Source organism: Carassius auratus, chromosome 36, assembly GCF_003368295.1.
Source record: "Carassius auratus strain Wakin chromosome 36, ASM336829v1, whole genome shotgun sequence".
Lineage (NCBI taxonomy): Eukaryota > Metazoa > Chordata > Actinopteri > Cypriniformes > Cyprinidae > Carassius > Carassius auratus.
This window is the reverse complement of record NC_039278.1, coordinates 17,881,700-17,900,310: the sequence shown is the minus strand read 5'-3', so window position 1 is coordinate 17,900,310 and position 18,611 is coordinate 17,881,700. Positions and strand designations below refer to the sequence as shown.

At 36.8% G+C, this 18,611-nt stretch overlaps 2 protein-coding genes across 4 annotated transcripts in view; both read left to right on the top strand.

The window, feature by feature from the left end:
• LOC113055488 (protein bassoon-like) overlaps positions 1 to 3,379 on the top strand; it is a 48,703-nt gene extending 45,324 nt beyond the window's left edge. Inside the window, exon 10 of the mRNA XM_026221842.1 lies at positions 1,911 to 3,379. The gene's annotated coding sequence lies outside the window, so the exon portion shown is untranslated. The remainder of the gene's footprint in view (positions 1 to 1,910) is intronic.
• A 4,601-nt stretch (positions 3,380 to 7,980) lies between these two features.
• LOC113055487 (ERC protein 2-like) overlaps positions 7,981 to 18,611 on the top strand; it is a 43,135-nt gene continuing 32,504 nt past the window's right edge. For all 3 annotated transcript variants that reach the window (XM_026221839.1, XM_026221840.1, XM_026221838.1), the window contains exons 1-2: positions 7,981 to 8,050; positions 12,531 to 13,258. In XM_026221839.1, coding sequence (XP_026077624.1) covers positions 12,605 to 13,258 — 654 coding nt within the window. In that variant the 5' untranslated portion in view covers positions 7,981 to 8,050; positions 12,531 to 12,604. The remainder of the gene's footprint in view (positions 8,051 to 12,530; positions 13,259 to 18,611) is intronic.

The window sequence follows — 18,611 nt, the reverse complement described above, 5'->3', positions numbered from 1 at the left end:
TCACTTTACTTTAAATCTCAAAACAAGTTTAAAAAATCTAACCCACGCTATATAAATCCCAAATGGTGACAAATTAAAATTTTAACTTAGTTGTCAGTGCACAGTTTCATTGCATTGTGGAAGATAAACCAACTGATGCTTTTACAAATGTGCAATTTGCAAATACACTGACTACAGCTGGAAAGAACAGGCTTTGACTAGCTATTTAAGGGTGAACGACAAAGTATTTGTTGAGTGATTTTGGTTCTTTATTGAGTGACAACCACATTTAAATACAAGTGTGAATCCCCTAAATTAGTTTTATGTTTAAATGGAAAGAAGTCACTCTTTTAAAATTGCGATAATTGACACCATGGCAACCATAACAACATTCTGGTGGCACTATTGTGCAACTTGCGCAATATTAATGTTAAAGTTTAGAGCTCAGATTAGATGACCCTGATCTGAAGCCATTCTGATCTAACTTTTCACTTTTCAGCATGGGTGAACTGGGCCAGTAAAAGTGAGCTATAATTAGCAGGCAGATCAGTGGGTTTGGATTAGCATTAGCATTCGGGCAAAGCTCAGTCATCTTTGTGCCAAAAATATTCTGATGAGTCACATTAATCAAGACTCAAAAACCACAAAATTGCAAGAATTGTACCAGTAATTTTATTGAAACAGTAATGATGAAGTAAAGGAAAAAAAGTACAGTGATTAGCATTGTATTGAGCTACTGTAACAGCAGTGAAACATGGTTGTGTATAAAACCGAATAAAATCACATTTCTTGTTGGACCTCTTATTCTTTGCTGAACATAGCCAATGAGTCCATTATATTATTTAATTAAATTTCTATAGTCACTATATTTCTCCCATTCATTAATCTACCTGTGGTAGTAATGTCACTGGTACTGTATCATGGTGACTGTTGTGGTCTTTTACTGTCAGTGGGTGTGCTGCACGTGTAGATCCAGAGAAAGGATTTGGGATAAAATAGGTTTAGGGGCTCCTTAAATCAGGGCTAATCCGATTCAACTCTCAGCCTACTATCCAATCCAAATCCTGCTCCATACATCAATGTGGTTTACTCATGCAGTCACAGTGAAAGCTGTGGGTGTGTCATTCAAGTCACAAGACCTATATTAAAAATAACTCCTTGTACATCTCTAAAACTTTTAGATTTGTTTCGCCCACATACAATCGCATTTTGAGTGGTGCATGTGAATTCAGTAGTCTGGCTGAATATCATGCCATTCGTTAGTCTGACACTTCTATGCTGTTATTTATGCTATTTGTACAAATGAATAGTGAAACTTTTATATTTGTTAATGAAGGCCACATACTTTAAATATGCCTGATTATGGTACTTAAAGGGATACTCCACCCCAAAATGAAAATTTTGTCAATTATCACTTACCCCCATGTCGTTCAAAAACAAACATAATGACTTTATTCAACAATTCGTCAACAATTCGTCAACATTTCGTCTCCTCTGAGTCTCTCTTTTCTGGACCTCGACAGTGTAATTCACTTGACAGTCTATGGGAAAGTCACTAGGCTCCTGGTTTTCATCCAAAAAATCTTAAATTTTGATCCCGAAGATGAACAAAGCTTTTACGAGTTTGGAACGGCGTGGGGGTAAGTGATTTATGACGACATTTTCATTTTGGGGTGGAGTAACCCTTTAAGACTTTTTCTGGTGTTGTTGATGTGAGAAGTTTGGCCTCTTCTGCTGTCTAGTGGCTAAGATGAGAAGTCCACTATATCTTCAACAATGGAAGTAAACTGGGCCAGTATTTTTAAGGTTTAAAACTAAAGATTACTCTAATGCCACATATTTTGGTATATATTTGGTACCAACTCCGCAAACTTATTATGCAATGAAAATAACAAATATTATAATATTTTTTCCATTCATCTCTTCTCCAGATGTATCATCCAACCTTGAACTCTCAATGAAAACATTAAGACAGAATTCACAGGCACGGTCTATCCAATGATATCTACAAAACCAACCAAAAATGGAGTTTAAATCTCTTTTTTCAAAGTGTTTCCACAATTTCACTGTTGAAGCAGTAACAATTCTCCAAATGCCAAACTGCCTGTTCTGTTTGAGGTTTTTCTTGACAGTTATGTCTTTCCTTATAAGACATAATCTGTGCTCAGGTGACCCTCCCACTTCCGAAAACAGCATGAAGATGTCAGGCAGCTGCAGTTCTTAGCTTTTTGCAGTCCGAATGAAGACTTATTTGCCCAGACTCGAAGAGACCGTAGCAGTGAAGGAGAACGACTACCTTACAAAGGCTTCAAACAAACTCTGTTTAAAAAAAAATGTATGCTCAATTTCTATGATCTTGACATTCCAATATGGCGATGATTGACCCTCTCTATGAATGTTTTTGTTTCTTCCTTTACCTTTTTGTCACGTGTGTAATGAATGCAAATGTGTAAACCGTGGACATGGAATGCACGCACAAAATATATATGTAGACATATATGAGATATATATGAATCCATATCTAGACATCTTTTCAGAGTCTCAAAGGGTGAAGCCATGTGCAACTTGTGTAAAATGCTGGCTATTTAACGTAAAACTATCAGTCAAGTTCAGAGGTCAGTAATGTCAGAATGTTAGCATAGTCTTGTCCATCTTTTATCAACCATTAAGCCATCGCTACCCTATCCAGAATTCCTAAGTTTCTATATTTTTTTTTTTTTTTTGCATTAGCTTATCAGTTTTGCCTAATTTTCTTTTAAATTAAAAGCCTTACTAATATTTTTTACTTGTATACCTCACATATTTTTTTTTTTAAAGTTCCATATCATCCTTACTTGATTTATTTTGCACAACTGTATACTGCTGAACATGTACATATCTCTCGCTAACACTCTGCTAATGTAAGATATTGATTTGTGTATTTATGGATTTATATTTCTGGTATTTACTTGTTTAATGTTTGCTATTATTATTATTTATACCTTTACATATTTTTTCTTGTCATTATCGATAATCTACACAGTTTTTATATATATATGGTTGTTTTAATATGGTTGAAGCAATAGCATGTTAATCCGTACAGAGCACAATTTTTTTGCTGAAAGTGATCTGCAATCATTCAAGTTCCTCATCACAAATCTGATTGTCGTACATAGACAGGTAAAATACATTTCTACAAACCCCAACAAACTACACCTTCACCCTCTCGCGCATCCAAATGTTCCCAAAAACACATTTAACGGTACGTAGATCCACCTAGGAAAAGGTTTTGAACCAATTTCAAAAGTTCTATGCAATAATCCATATAAAACATTTCCCACTGCGGCATCCCTCACTGCGTTACGATGGGTTCAAATACGACTAAGGACATGTTTGTATTTACCTTGTATGTATGAAAATATCAAAGTACTTCTTTTTATTTTAGTGGCATGTTTATGAAAGCCCTCGTCTTCCCTAGTTTTCAGGGAATCCGTTGCCAAAGGGTTAACTGTGTGGACTGGTCTTGGACATCCACCATCTCTGTTGCTTGCAGCATGACTCTGCTCAGCTCTCTTTGGCTCCTTGTAGTGCTGATATTCTGTCTTCATGTCTGCAGTTTGATCAGGTGATAAATCGGGCACACAGCTTATGCACTCGTTATTTCGTCTCCTCCAACAGGAAATGTTGTTTGACATCCGTGTTCGGTTGTGAATGTTATCGTGTCCACACTGAATTCACATCAAGTCACAAACAGGTTTTTAGCATTGTATACCTGCAATGTTTGTCAAAACAGACAGATGGAAAATGAAGAGTGTTATTAAGATAATAGAAATTGAGGAGATCTTAAAGACACATGAACATGTACATTTGATGATGTCTTCAGATCACTGTACAGTATGTAGCATGAGTTCATCTCCATGCCATTTATATGAAAATCAGGGCATGCACGTTGAAAGCACAAACTGTCCATCACCATTTTAGATCGGTAGGACGTCACTCGTTTGAATGCATCATGAGGTGCATTGATTAGGCGAATGAGGCAAATCTTTTCCTTTTTGATACTGGAATGCTGTTAAGGAAAACATGACTCTATAATGAAGAATAATCACTTCTACATCACTGTTACCACGGGGATATACAATAACAAGTGCATGAGCCAAAGTTGCCACCACAAAAGCCGACCACAGTGATAGATAGAAATACGCAAACACAGACATATCCACACAAATAGGCATGTGCACTCACACACACACACACACACACACACACACACACAGAGTTATACACTCACACAGACTATGTGTCGCTGTAAATACTGACTTTGGTTATTTTGTACAGTGTTTAAATATCATGAGTAAAATGATGGCCGTCTTGTGCAACTTCACGCCGGCCTTGCTGCCAACCTTTTGTGCTTTTGTGTATAAAAGAATAATGATGATGATTGTTGTTATTATTATTATTATGAGAAAAAAAAATATCATAGTATATGTTGCTGGATCTCAATGACGGTTGACTACAGTGGAAAAAAAATGAAAAACTTACAATGTGAAAACATTTGGTCTGTGTAGGGATTCTATACCTATTGTGTTTATTAAATCAAAATACAATATAAAAAATATGTAAGTGGCTTCCATCATGACCGTGCCAGAAATGATGGCTCAGAGTGAATTAGCAGATGTATTATAAATTTAATCAAATTGGAAAAAAAAACTACATGAAAAAAGATGAAACTTCTGAAAAATGCTCTCACGAATAAAAATTCACTCACTGTTGTAAGTACAATGGGCTAAATGTGAGTCCAGTATTCATTGTGAAATATTGTGTTCTTTTCAATGTATTCCTGTTAAAAAGATAAATTTTGGTGCATCATGTCATGTAATGTGATTATGAAAATAATGAACCTGCAATTTGTTTCCAGAATGGAGAAGAATAAAGACAAAAAATTCAAATTTATATTGTTTCTTTTATTGGTACATTTTATTCCTTTCATTAGACAGGAAAGGTATGTCAACCTTTTTCTTATCCTAAGCAATTTTATTTTTAGTGTCATTTGCAAGCATCATTAATAGTATTGCTCATACTTAGGGTTAAAGGAATAGTTCACCCCCCAAAATTGCTGAAAATGTACTGACCTACAGTTCTAAGCAAAGATTTTGATGTGAGCGGATGACAGGGGATGGACTTTATCATTGGAGGAAACATTATCATGGATTATGGATTCGTATTTTGTCCAGAAGCAATGGTTTAAAGTTAAAATGCCTTAATGGTGGATTGTTTTTTTTTTATATATATAGTTTTTTTTTTTTTTTTTAAACATGCATCTCTTAATTTCACAAGATGTTAATTTTATTTTATTTTATTTTTGGGTGAACCGTTCCTTTAAGAGTTTGTTTAAATGCCTAACCCTAAGTATCACACTGGTTGTGTAATTCTTCTCACGCCATTTGTGCTACAGATATGAATTACATCAAATCATGGCTAATGTTTTTCTTTATTTTCTTGATTCAGTATCAGTATATCTTATGTCACATTGCAACTTATTCTGGCCTGATCACTTCTGGCAAACATAAAAAAACAATTGATCAGTTTCTTTTGCATATTTTTTTTTTTTTTTCCCGCCGCATATGGGTTATCTTGAGTGGAATAATGGGACAATGCATTTCATTAAGGCCCGTTAACATTTTAAAACATGGTTTACTTATGGAATTTAGAAATAGCATTGACAAAATCCACAGAAATTCATTGGTCGAATTGCAACGCTGCAATTTTTGACATCACCTCTAGGTGTCAACAGAGGACAATTGTCTCAATGTGAGCTAAGAAACGACATACATGAAAATATGATAGAAATGAAACATGGAATAATTTTGCATTTTGTGATAGGCTAAAGCTCTTTGTAATTCGATCTGAATAAAAAAATAAATAAAAAAAAATCATACCCTGTCACTCATAATCAATATGTTGTGTCCTGGTAATTAAAAATTTTCCCCAAAGGCCACAAACACTGACAACGATTGACTTTGGCAAGCATTGTCCCCAGCGAAAGAAATGATGGGGAAAATTATGATTTTGTGGGAAGACAACATTAGATTTAGCAGGTGGAAATGTCCTTTCTCTCAGGTTGCCTTCTGCTATATGGTATTTTGCAATCATTTTCATCTTTAAAATGAATTAGAAACTACTGTATCTTTCTATAAAGATAAGCATTTGTTCTACATCGGGATGAAGTGATAAACTAAAATGAGTGTGAAGTGTGTTGTAAGAGCCTTCTGTTAACTCATGATGTGTGTTTGTGTAAGTACGTGTTTTCTTGTCCACCCACTGTGATGAGACATTACTCACACCACCGAGGGACAGACAGAGCTGGTTGGTAATGTTGAGTCATGCACATGCTAATCAGGTCACATTGAAATTAATATTAATTTATTAAGAAACAGAGTTAAACCTGCTAAAAGTGACAACAGATTCTAAACAGATTTAATTGCATTGTTATTCACACCTTATAATTTTTTTTTTCTCAAGATCATTATGAACATCATATGTACTTAATGTCTTACTATAGTGTGTCCATATATTTAGCAGTCCAAAATGATCTTATATTGGTTAACTTCTTATTTTGTTAATGCTCCAGAGCATTTTAAAGACAGAGCTCTCACGTCTAGAGCGAGAGCTGGAGGGGAAGTCTGTGACAGTCAGCCAATCAGAAATCACCGGGGGCATCAAAGCCAATTACAGCAGGGGTCACATGATCACACTTGGCTGCTTATGATTGGCATGGCCGCAGACAGAGCAGCTCATCCGTCAACTTCATGCAAACTTCTTGGATTTGACCTTCACAGAATTCATAATGAGAACAGCACTGAAAACCAAATTCACTTTTAACCCTTTAAGAAAACGGAATAAAAAGATTATAAAATTATATTTCCTAAAGCTAGAGGGAAAAAAACGTAGGGGAACTAAAAGGTTAATACTAATACTACTAATTATAAAATTAGTTTAAAATTTATATAATAATAAAAAAAAGTGAGGAGTCATAAATTAACTAGTTACAACTTTTTTAAACCCTTATAAGTGTACTTGCATATAATTGTAATTGTATTGTATACAATAAGCATTGTATTGTGCATGCATATAACCAGAGAAAATTTATAAGAGACATGCCACTTCCTCAATCCTCAAAACAACTATATAAGGAAGACCCGTAACGGCAAAGATGGCGGTTGTATGCACATGTCCCGCTTCTCCTGCTGGAAAGCCAATCATCTGCTTTTAACAGTCAAGCCGGGAAAATTTAAGCCTATCGTCTGGTTCCACTGAAGTATGCGCACAGTTGAGGAACCCTTGCGCATGCGTAGTAAAAGTATAACCTGTGGGGAAAAGGCGTTTTAAACCTTACTTTGGGGCAAAGTCATAAAAAATTTTCAGTGATTTTTATCATATTTTACAGCCATTTCTATGCATGCAAGTTTTTATGTCCCGGTGACCAGTGAAAGTGCAGTTCTTACTCTCTGCCCATTCATTTAGATAAGAGCCTGGTCTTGTTAGTCTGAAATAGCTGCCCGGAGATGTTGCCACAATGGCGGCCAAGTGGCATGACTTGCCTAAAAGGACTTTGGTATAACAAACTGGGGACATCCCATAGGCGTAATGGTTTTTATACTGTAAAAACTGTATATTCTATCGCCCTTCACCAACCCTACACCTAACCCTAACCCTCACAGGAAACTTTGTGCATTTTTACTTTCCCAAAAAATACCCATGTCATTATACAGAGATATATATAGTTGTCTTAACTTTATCTTGGTTTAAACCTTTTGTTAATTCAATCTTTACAGGCGAAGAAGTGATAGGCAAGTGCAATGCAACATAGGCTACATGCATGACAACGCCTCATGTGGTCGATGCGTCTCTGTCACTATTAAGGCCTGGCCCTTTAAATCTGACGCTCATTTATGCGTTCGGGGGCGGAGTTTGTGTACGTGTGTCCAATCAGAGCGCGGAATGCTAATACTGGAGTGGATGCTGGACTTTGGACGCTGATGCTGATGCTGGGGGACCCGCACAGTGATGGAGCGGCGACGACGCTGAGAAGGTAACGAAACGTGATCTAACGACACACAGCAATCCATTCACCCCAGTTAGGAAGGTTTTATATTAACGGATCGAAATTTAGCTCGGATTCATCGATTTGAGCTAATTATATTATTTTTGAATGATGGAAAATGAGCTAAAATGCGCTGTAGTAGGCTATGAACGAGATGAAGCTACGCTCGATGCTGTTTCAAAAGCATTTGCTTAAGAATCAATGCATACTCCATTCTGGCTTGATATTCGTTCATATTACTGTTAGTTTGTCTTCATAAACGGTAGATTTTTTCTGCATGGATGTTTCTGTACTATTTGGTCTAATTGTCTAAATCAGAATAATTCGATGTTAATGTTAGAAATACTATTTATTAGATTTTATAGAACTGCATAAACCTATATTTTATGGTAATTTAGGTGCATATTCCATTTGGTTGTTTTCTCATTGATTTCTTCTCATTTAGGAAAAAACATGGGCATTTATGGTCTGTCAGCCTCTAGGAGTGATTTTTGGGAGATGATTGACATTGGTGAAAGCCAATCAGCAGAAAGATGTTATCCACACAGCCAGTAGCTGAGGGATGAGTGTGGGATTTCACATGTGTCTTCAAAAGATCAATAATTTATTGGTGTTTGAACTGTGTTTCTGACAACCCTTGATTAAAAAGGACATTATATTGATATACATACATACATATATATATATATATATATATATATATATATATATATATATATAAGGGTTGTCAGAAACACTGTTCAAACATATATATATATATATATATATATATATATATATATATATATATATATATATATATATATATATATATATATATACTGTAATATAACAGTATATCAATATACTGTCCGTGTTAATCAAGGGTTGTCAGAAACACTGTTCAAACATATATATATATATATATATATATATATATATATATATATATATATATATATATATATATATATATATATATATATATTGAGGAACCCTTGCAAAGCAGCTTTTCAGAAAATTAAGTTTCTACATTATATTTAGTAGTAGCTTGTCATTGGTGACTATGTCAAATTACGTCAGAAATGAATGGCAAAATTCAGTTCATGACATAATCAAAAAGACGATGATCACTATTAACAGCAATGATTATATTTCACAATCAAAACTGTAGGAAAATTTGGTAGTTTATGTTGTTTCAGGTTTTGCATCATCTGAGGTCCGGAGGGGTTTGCATCATCTTTTCTCAGGTGGTCGGTCATCTCAGGTCTTTGTAAGGGCTGGATCCAGACTGAATATGTTATTCAGTGTCAATCCTGTGGCAGATAAAGAGAAACAAATAGAGACATAATTAGCGTAGCTGCTGTTCCAACCAAGCTAATATGGTTTGTTCAACCCAACCTAAGGAATAATAATGTGCATTTGATCAGATATAACTGCCGTACAAGATTATGAGATGCATTATTTGATTGCTTGGCCAAAGATATGCGTCTTTAATCTAGATTTTGAACATGAGAGAGTGTTTCTGAACCCCAAACGTTACCCCAGATTTTGGAAGCCAAATGCAAAAAAAAGCTCTACCTCTGTTAGTGGACTTTGCCGTCCAAGGTACTACCAAAAGGCAAGAGTTTTGTGATATTAGGGAGCATGATGGATTGTAACTTGGTAGAAGCCTAGTTAGGTGCGCAGGAGCTAAACCATTAAGGGCCTTGTAGCTAAGTAATTATATTTAGTAACTGATACAGAACTTAATAGGTAGCCAGTGGAGAGACTGTAAAATTGGAGTAATCTTCTTGATCTGGTAAGGACTCTAACAGCTGCATTTTGGACTACATGCAGCTTATTTATTGAAGATGCAGGACAACCACCCAGCAGTACATTACAATAGCCCAGTCTAGAGGGCATGAAACATCATAAACAGGTAACTGTTTCATAGATTTGATCCAAATTCAATAGGAGAAAATTATTGGTCATCCAAACTTGAAAATTTTTAACACACTCCGTTATCTTAGATAATTTAGAAGTTTCATCTGGTCTTGTTGAGATATATAGTGGAGTATCATCAGCATAAAAATGGAAACTAATTCCTTATTTTCTAGTAATATTATCAAGGGGTAACGTGTACATTGAAAATAGCAAAGACCTAGGACAGATCCTTGTGGCACTCCATACTTTACTGGTGATAAGTGAGATGACTCCCCGTTTAAGTAAACAAAGTGGTAGCGATCGGACAGGTAGGATTTAAATCATCTTAAAGCCTGCCTGCCCTTGAATACCTGTATAGTTTTGTTATCAATGTCATGATCTATAGTGTCAAACGCAGCACTAAGATCAAGTAAAACTAGCAATGAGATGCACCCTGATGCAAGAAGCAAGTCATTTGTAGTTTTAACAAGTGCAGCTTCTGTGCTATAGTGGGGCCTGAAACCTGACTGTAATTCTTCATAGTTATAATTTTTTTTTTGCAAGATGGCGCGCAATTGATCAGACACAACATTTTCTATAATTTTAGACATAAACGGAAGATTTGAGATTGGTCTGTAATATGCCAGTTCATTAGAATCGAGTTGTTGTTGATAACCTCAAAAAAATTTAAACAAATGAACTTTTGAGAAACTTTACTTTCAGCATCTGTTTTTTTTTCTTTCATTACATATGCCAATCTGCAATGATTTTGTGATGATAGGCTGCTAATAAGATATTTTACCAGAGAAAGGTCTGTGAAAAAAGTATACTTGTACAAATTATTGACTTGTGTTGAAATGAATTCTAGGTTAAAGCAATGCACTGAACATAAATGTCTTGGTTAAGCCGCATTCCATGCAACATAGGTATCGCTTGGCCAGTTTCACTTTTAACATGCATTACTGAATTATGGTTACTTTGCCCTTTGTGGCTCTATGCACACACTGTTTTCAGCGTCAGAGTGGGTGGTGGAGAGAGAGTCAGTGGCTTGTGATATGCACCCTGCCACCTTGATTAAGCCATTTACGTCGGAGAGCTGCTGGCTTCTATATATTACTGACCGAAAAAAGCTCTTCCCGTCATTAAGTTCTCATTCAGAAGTTTCTGACATTTATCAGCTCAGTCTCTGTTACATCCATTGAGACAAAAAGCAGCATTTGCTTGTTTAATTCATGCAGTTGGCAGATACTTTTATCCAAAGTGACTTACAGTGCATTCAAGTTGTACATCTTATCACATGGAAACCAATCCCATGATCTTGGTGTTGGAACAGGAAATTGAGCTTCAGAATGTAGTTTAATTAGTGGTGATTCCTGAGGGAAAACATCATGCGATAGCTCCTGCCAAGGTTTAGGAGTTTGATCTAACTTCAGGGCATAACTCACCCTGCAGGCCGTGAGTGATAGCAGCTTATTCAGGAGATGTATTATTTTACACTGGAGTTGACTTGCATATCTTAAAAATGTGTATGATTTTTACAGAGACAAAACTGTAAAAAATGATAGAATCTGCCTGCCGCACCATTCTGAAGTCGCCTGCCTCTGCTCATTCAAGCCGGCCGCAGCTCACTCTACCGTAGACCGCGGCTCACTCTAGACCTCCGGCCTCTGCTCACTCAACCTTAAATCGCATAAACAGATTTCATTACACCAAATACACAAAATAGTGTTCTATTTAGCAGCATCATATGACCCTTTTAAACATGCAAGATTCTCATAATTTCTGGTTGCTGTTTTTTATTGTAAATTGAACAGGATATTTTTTACAGTGATTAACTGGAAAGCTCTTCTGACTCATACCAGTATGCAACTACCCAGAAAACATATTTTACAGTAAAATTACTGTAAAAAATCTTGGCATTCGGGTGAAGCCCTTTCCTTTTTGCCCACTGTTTGTCCAGTATGGTGTACTATATATGGTATCTGTCCGGATGGCAAGATGAAGGCTGGACGTGTCCTTTTTTAATCTGGCATGGAAGTGTACAGATGACCAGGCCATCTGCAGTCTGGCTCATTGAAAGTCAGCATAAATGTACATTTCTCACTCTCTCTCTCCCTCACATGCCCGTGAATGCCCACACATCCTCACATTTCAAACGAGTGAAAACAGGTGCGCTCTCCTCCATCATCTCAGTAACTGTTACCATAGCAACCCTCTCCACAGCATCAGCGTCATCCCTGTGAGCAGCAAGTGGTCCCCACCTCTGAGAAAAACTGCGGGGCTCTTTTCATTTTGACTCATCTTTCTGATGAATAGATGGATAGGCGTTATCCTCAACTCAGCTCAGGCAGAAATTTAAAGGAAGTTATGTTGTCTCTGAATTGAAAGGAGATGCAATGTTTTATGATGCTTTGCAACATCCACAGGAACTTAATATGTTTTTGCATTTTGATTAGCTCTAGGCTGTTGTGAATGAAAGCGAAGAATTGTTCCGGACAAAACACAAGCCGCTTTATTGCAGCCATTTTGAAATGTTTGACTGCATTTTGAAGTGTGCGACTTTTCCCTTTTCTCTCTTCTCTAGGATGCAGTAAACACCCTTGTCAATCCGTGAAGGGGCTTTTCTTACGGACTCTCGGTGTAACAGAACCTTGAGAGATGTATGGCAGTGCGCGCGCCGTCAGTCACATGGAGGGCAGCCCTGCTCGCTCCCCGCGGCTGCCCCGCTCTCCTCGGTTGGGCCACCGTCGAGTCAACACTGCCAGTTCAAGCGGCAAGACCTTATCCATGGAGAACATCCAGTCCCTCAATGCTGCCTACGCAACATCTGGCCCAATGTACCTAAGTGACCATGAAGCCATCGGCTCCACTGCTACTTACCCTAAAGGCACCATGACGCTCGGTCGGGCCACGAGTCGAGCGATGTACGGTGGTCGTGTCACGGCCATGGGAAGCACCCCTAATATCACAACTGTGGGACTCCCGCACGCAGACCTACTGTCTTATGGCGACCTGGGCTCACTGTCTATGCTCCACCACCAGGGGACGCCGTCGGCCCTGCTGCGACAGGCGGTCAGGGGTGGTGGAGGTGAACTTTTGGAGCTCCAGGCGCAGCTACGGGACATGCAAAGGGAAAACGAGCTACTTCGGAGGGAGTTGGACCTGAAGGACAGCAAGCTTGGCTCTTCCACAAACAGCATCAAGAGCTTCTGGAGCCCCGAGCTGAAGAAAGAACGCGTGATGAGGAAAGAGGAGGCAGCGCGCACTTCTATCCTTAAAGAACAGATGCGGGTGACCCACGAGGAGAATCAGGTTAGGATGATTGCCTTACCTCACATGCAAAATGACAAGGATCTATGCTTGAGTAAAAATAAAGGTTCTTCAGAGGATATTTCTAGAACTTCTTTCAATTAAGACTCTTGGCTACATGAGATCCTGTATGGTTCTTTGGAGAAAATGTTCCATTCACTGAGCAAAAGCCCTCCTGGGTTTTGTTTGTAGTAATAGTACATTGATAACTTTCCAAGGAATTATAAAACTGAAGAATGTTCTCTAATTATGTCAGGTTTTGGAACCTTTATTTTTATGATGTAGAATAGATTATGGCATTTAGATAATTTATTGTCTACTTATAGGGCTTTTGATTAGCTTAGCAAGTAGAGTTTGATGTACACTTCTGTTCAAAAGTCAGTAATGTTTTTTTTAAGAAAATATTTTTAATCAGGGAAGACACATTCAATGTTTTTTTATTAAAGTAAATAAATAAAATTAATAATTAAATAAAAAAGGCAGTAAAGACTGATGTTAGTTAAATTCTGTTCTTTGAATCCTAAGAAAAATGTATCACTATTTCCCTAAAAAATAATAAGCAGCACAACTGTTGTCAACATTGATAATAAATAAAAAAAGTAGATATTTCTTTAGCACCAAATCTGCATATCAAAAAAAAAAAAAAAAAAAAAAAAAAAATTTTTGGCTTTTCTCTCACAGAATTAAATGACATATAAAATATAATAAAATAGAAAACAGTTATTTAAAACTGTATTAATATTAAAAAAAAAAAATCTGTTTTTACTGTATTTTTGACCAATTAAATGTAGCCTTGGTGAGTGTAAGAGACTTTTTAAAAAGACAATTTCAATAACATAAAAAATAAAATAAAAAATCAGACAGACACCAAACTTTTGAACAGTAGCGTATGTTATTAAATTAAAAAAAAAAATGTTAACCCAAAAATAAAACTGTCATTGTTTACACACCCTCATGTTGGTCAATCTGAATGATTTTTCTTGTGTCTTTAGAACATAAAAGTTGATGACACAAAATGTTTGAAAATATGTTTTCTCAAAATGTACAGGCAGTGTTAACATTGTACAAAATTACTCCCTTTGTTCACGCCACACAGGAATTAATACAGCTTTGAAACAACATGATATTGAGTAAATGAGAGAGTTGTATTTTTGGGTGAACTTTCCCTTTAAGATTAGTTTATTAGCAGGCTACCAGTAAAAGTTGCCTACTTGAGGAATACGCCTAGTTTATGAATTCTTGTGTTGCTAAGGCTACTCTTCCTGTCTCCAGTGTTGGTGTCATCTTTGTGCTGTTTTCTATTCTTCTCCTATGTTCTGTGTCTCATTCAACTGTGTAATCACGCTCTCACTCTTTTTTTTCCACCTACTCTCATGCTTTTTAAGTCTCTTCACAGCTGATTTCTTCTTTGGGTTGTCTGTCTTTTATGTTGCGCTTCTGGAAAGAGGCTCTTATAATCATTAATATTTCATCATTTAATTGGATGTGGCACTCTGTCAATGGACATGCCAAAGCCACAGATACTGAAACACATTTTAGACAGTTCTGACTGAAAATATAACTCGTTCAAAGCCATCATAGAATAGTATTTGCATATGTGCGACTGCACATGACATGAATTCTATATTTAACCTGCCAAGTTGCTATAGAGTACAACAATGCCTGCCCACTTTTTCAGCAGCCTTGGTTCTGTAGGTATTCTTTATCTGTTCAGTTTTCCTATAGGGATTTTAAAACAGTCTTCATTACAAGAGTTAGAAGCATGAACCGAGCCATTAGCTGCAAGGTTAAAGGGGTGGTTGACTGTTTTTTTCTAGGTTAATTATTTTTCTCATAATTTACCTTTATTCCACACCGATCTGTCCCTTCTCTGACAAATGCCTTAATTTATTTCCTATTATTATGAAGCCCCTCCCTCAGAAATACGTGATGGGCTGAGATTGGTCAGCTGGCTCAGTGTGCTAAACTAGCTAAACCCCTCGAACGCATCTGAACATCCCGCCCCTGTCAAGCTCAGAATGTGAACAGTTGTATTCTTAACAATGACATCCTCTATATTGCTTATCAATTTGAGTCTGAATGAGACACAGAGAATATTAATGGAGAGGATGGTACAGAACCTGTGCAAGCAGCCTGTGTTTGCTGTTGTCTCATGAGGAGAGAGATGCAGAGCTGGGCGACAGGGAACAGGAATGAGAACCGCTGCTTTAGAACATTGGTTTTGAAACTTGTGAATCCATTAGAATCGTTAGAAGACAAAATCGTCATATATTCACAGATTTTTTTGCATGCACCTCTAGTTTTCTCTTCCTCTTCTCTAAAGCAGCACAACATGGCCTCGCCGCCTTTGTTGCGTGTTCCCGGGGGCAGGGTTTATATGAGTTCATGATGTAACAGAACTGAGAAGAAGCTCGTTGCAGTCCCTTACCAGCCGTTTTTGTAGGCGTTAAAGGGATAATTAATTCATAAATCACTTACCCCCATGTCGTTCCCAACACGTAAAAGCTCAGTTCGTCTTCGGAAAATAATTTAAGATATTTTGGATGAAAACCGGGAGACTTGACACTGTCCCATAGACTGCAAAGTAAGTTACACTGTCAAAGTCCAGAAAAGTGTGAAAGATGTCATCAGAATAGTCCATCTGCCATCACAGGTTCAACTGTAACATTATGAAGCGACAATAATTTTTTTTGTACACGAAGAAAAGAAAAATAAGGACTTTATTCAATAATTCGTCTCCTCTGTTTCTCTCCACATCACCGTAGCGCCAATTTGAAGATTATGTGCTGAACGAAGGCAGCGTACGCTCTTCTGTATCAGCTGCAGATGGACTATTTGACAATGTCTTTCATACTTTTCTGGACTTTGACAGTGTAACTTGTCAGTCTATGGGACAGTCACAAACCTCCCGGTTTTCATCCAAAATATCTTAAATTGTGTTCTGAAGACAAACTAAGCTTTTACGGGTTAGAAATGACATGGGGGTAAGTGATTAATGAAAAAAATTACCAGTGTCAATAAAGGGCATAAAAGATTTGGGAAGATTTAAAAGAGTGGAAAAAATGGCTAGTTAGCTTGTACTGTGGCTGTAAATTGTTTCAATTGTTTAAATATAAAATTGAAATGAAATAAAGATATTACTACTACAACTATTATTCAGAGTATTTAGTTAGGAGATATTTTTTTTTTATTTCTTCTTTCACTTCTGTACATAGCCTCTATTCTTTATGTTAACATTGAGGACTGCAAGCGAAATAAGCCAGTGGCTTTATTGTGTTTTTTATCCTCAACTTTTTTTTTTTTTTTTTAAGTGTATGGGACACTTATAACTTTGTACAGTTTTTAAACTTTAATTCAGTGTTTAGTTTGATAATATGCACAGTGCACCACTCATACCTTATTGATTAAATACCTACAAAAACGTGTGATGATTCAAGATCACTCCCATGCATTCAACAGCTAAGGACAAGAGACATTTGTTTTCTCACAGTCTCACCTCTTCCTGTCTATCTGCGTTTTTCTAGAGTAGGGCAGTGGCCTAGTTAAATCACACTCCGTCAGCATGCTGCACGAGGCCTGGAGATGAAGAAATGTCAAGGACAAATGCTTGTCTGAGAGTCTTTGTTTTCCTCCATCTGATTCCTTGTCTTCTCTGCCAGCGTTTCACTCTACCACTGTCTCTCTTTCTCTTTCTCTCTGTCACCCAGCTCTCTTTTTGGCTCCTTTCCTGCCACACATCCTCACTCTTTGCTTCCTCCTTTCTCTTACTCATCCTATGTCCTTTCCATCCATCTTGTTGTCCGTTACTCTATCCACCCATTCTCCATATGGCATTTTCTCACATATTCGGATAACATATGGATCCTGTATATTATAAATACAATAGTAAGAGCCTTGCAAAGCATTCAGGCCTTTTAACAGTTCTCTCATTTGACAGAATTGTATTTAATGACATTTGATCACTAAGTGCTGATGGCAAATCCACAGCTGGTTCCACAGTTATTCACTAAACCACCCTCAGTTGAGTTTAATCAGGTGCCATGCATATTTAAATTAAATGATTGCTCTTTATTTCAACACAAACAGGTCTTCTTTCTATGCAAATTAGGCTTATTATGTTGTATTCACAAAAGTAAATTTGCCTACTGCAAATAACAGTTTGTTTTAATTAAAATTCTATTCATCCTGACAGCAGTTATTGATCAAATGATGGTGAAGAGACCCAATTCCTGATGCACAGTGTAACCAAATGCACTTGTGCATCTTCAAGAGCTGGCTCACGTGTCGAGATTGTGCAAATTTCGTTATGCGCTATTTTGACCGTGTTTGCGCAGTTACCTGATTTGCATAATGCCTTTAGAGATTCGGATCCGAAAACAGTGCAGATAATGCATGCAAATAAAAAACAAAACAAACAAAAATGAAAAGCTGAAATATGCAATTTGCTTAGAAGTTTATTTGAATAATAATAAAAAATAGGTTCCTAGCAAAGACAGAAGACTACAGAAGTTCCAAAAATCTTCGCAATGAAGTAAAACAGATGCATAATTAAGCAGCCGTGGGGTAAAATTAAAGAAAGAAGGAATGATGCAAAATACAGGGGAGTATTGCAAAAGATTCTCTCTTAGGTGGCTAGTAACTGAAGCTTGTGAGGAAGTTCATTATCAGCAGGTCAGTTTCTACACACATGGCCAAATTAACATTGCAGTGGCCTAATAATAAAAAGCCCTGAGCAAATACATTATTCAAAAATTGCAGTGAACTGGTGCCATCCAAGTAACCTCAATCACCTGGAGCAAATGCGGCCTGGAAGAACAGGATAAAATCATAGTCATTGCTCAGGAAATGTAGTTCTCAGGTACTCTTAAACACACAGAGGTTCCTTATTTGGCATTGATGGTTCCACAAAGAACCTTTACCATCCATGGAACTTTTTCATCACACAAAAGCTTCTTTATAGTACAAGTAGTTCTTCAGATTATTGAAATGTTCTTCACATTAAGGAAAAACTGGTTATTTTTCTCTGGGGATCCAAAATAATTTTTCTATGGCTTCTAAGGTATCTTTTTAAATCCGAACACGTTGTTGTGATTTTTTCAGAAACTCCAGAGGAGACATATTTGAGATTACTAGTGTTTCTCAAAGAAAAATGTGAGAAGCAGGTGCTTCTGATTATTTCATGGCTCTGTATTAAAAGAGAAAATGACCTTGCATTTAGTTTGCCTAAATCTAAAATTATTGCAAGCTCACTATTGAGGAGCAGATGTGTGGTGTAGAATGCAATCATGGTTTCAATGCAGCAGATACTGGAACATGGATGCTGAAATACACAAGTGAGATTGGATATGCAAGTTAG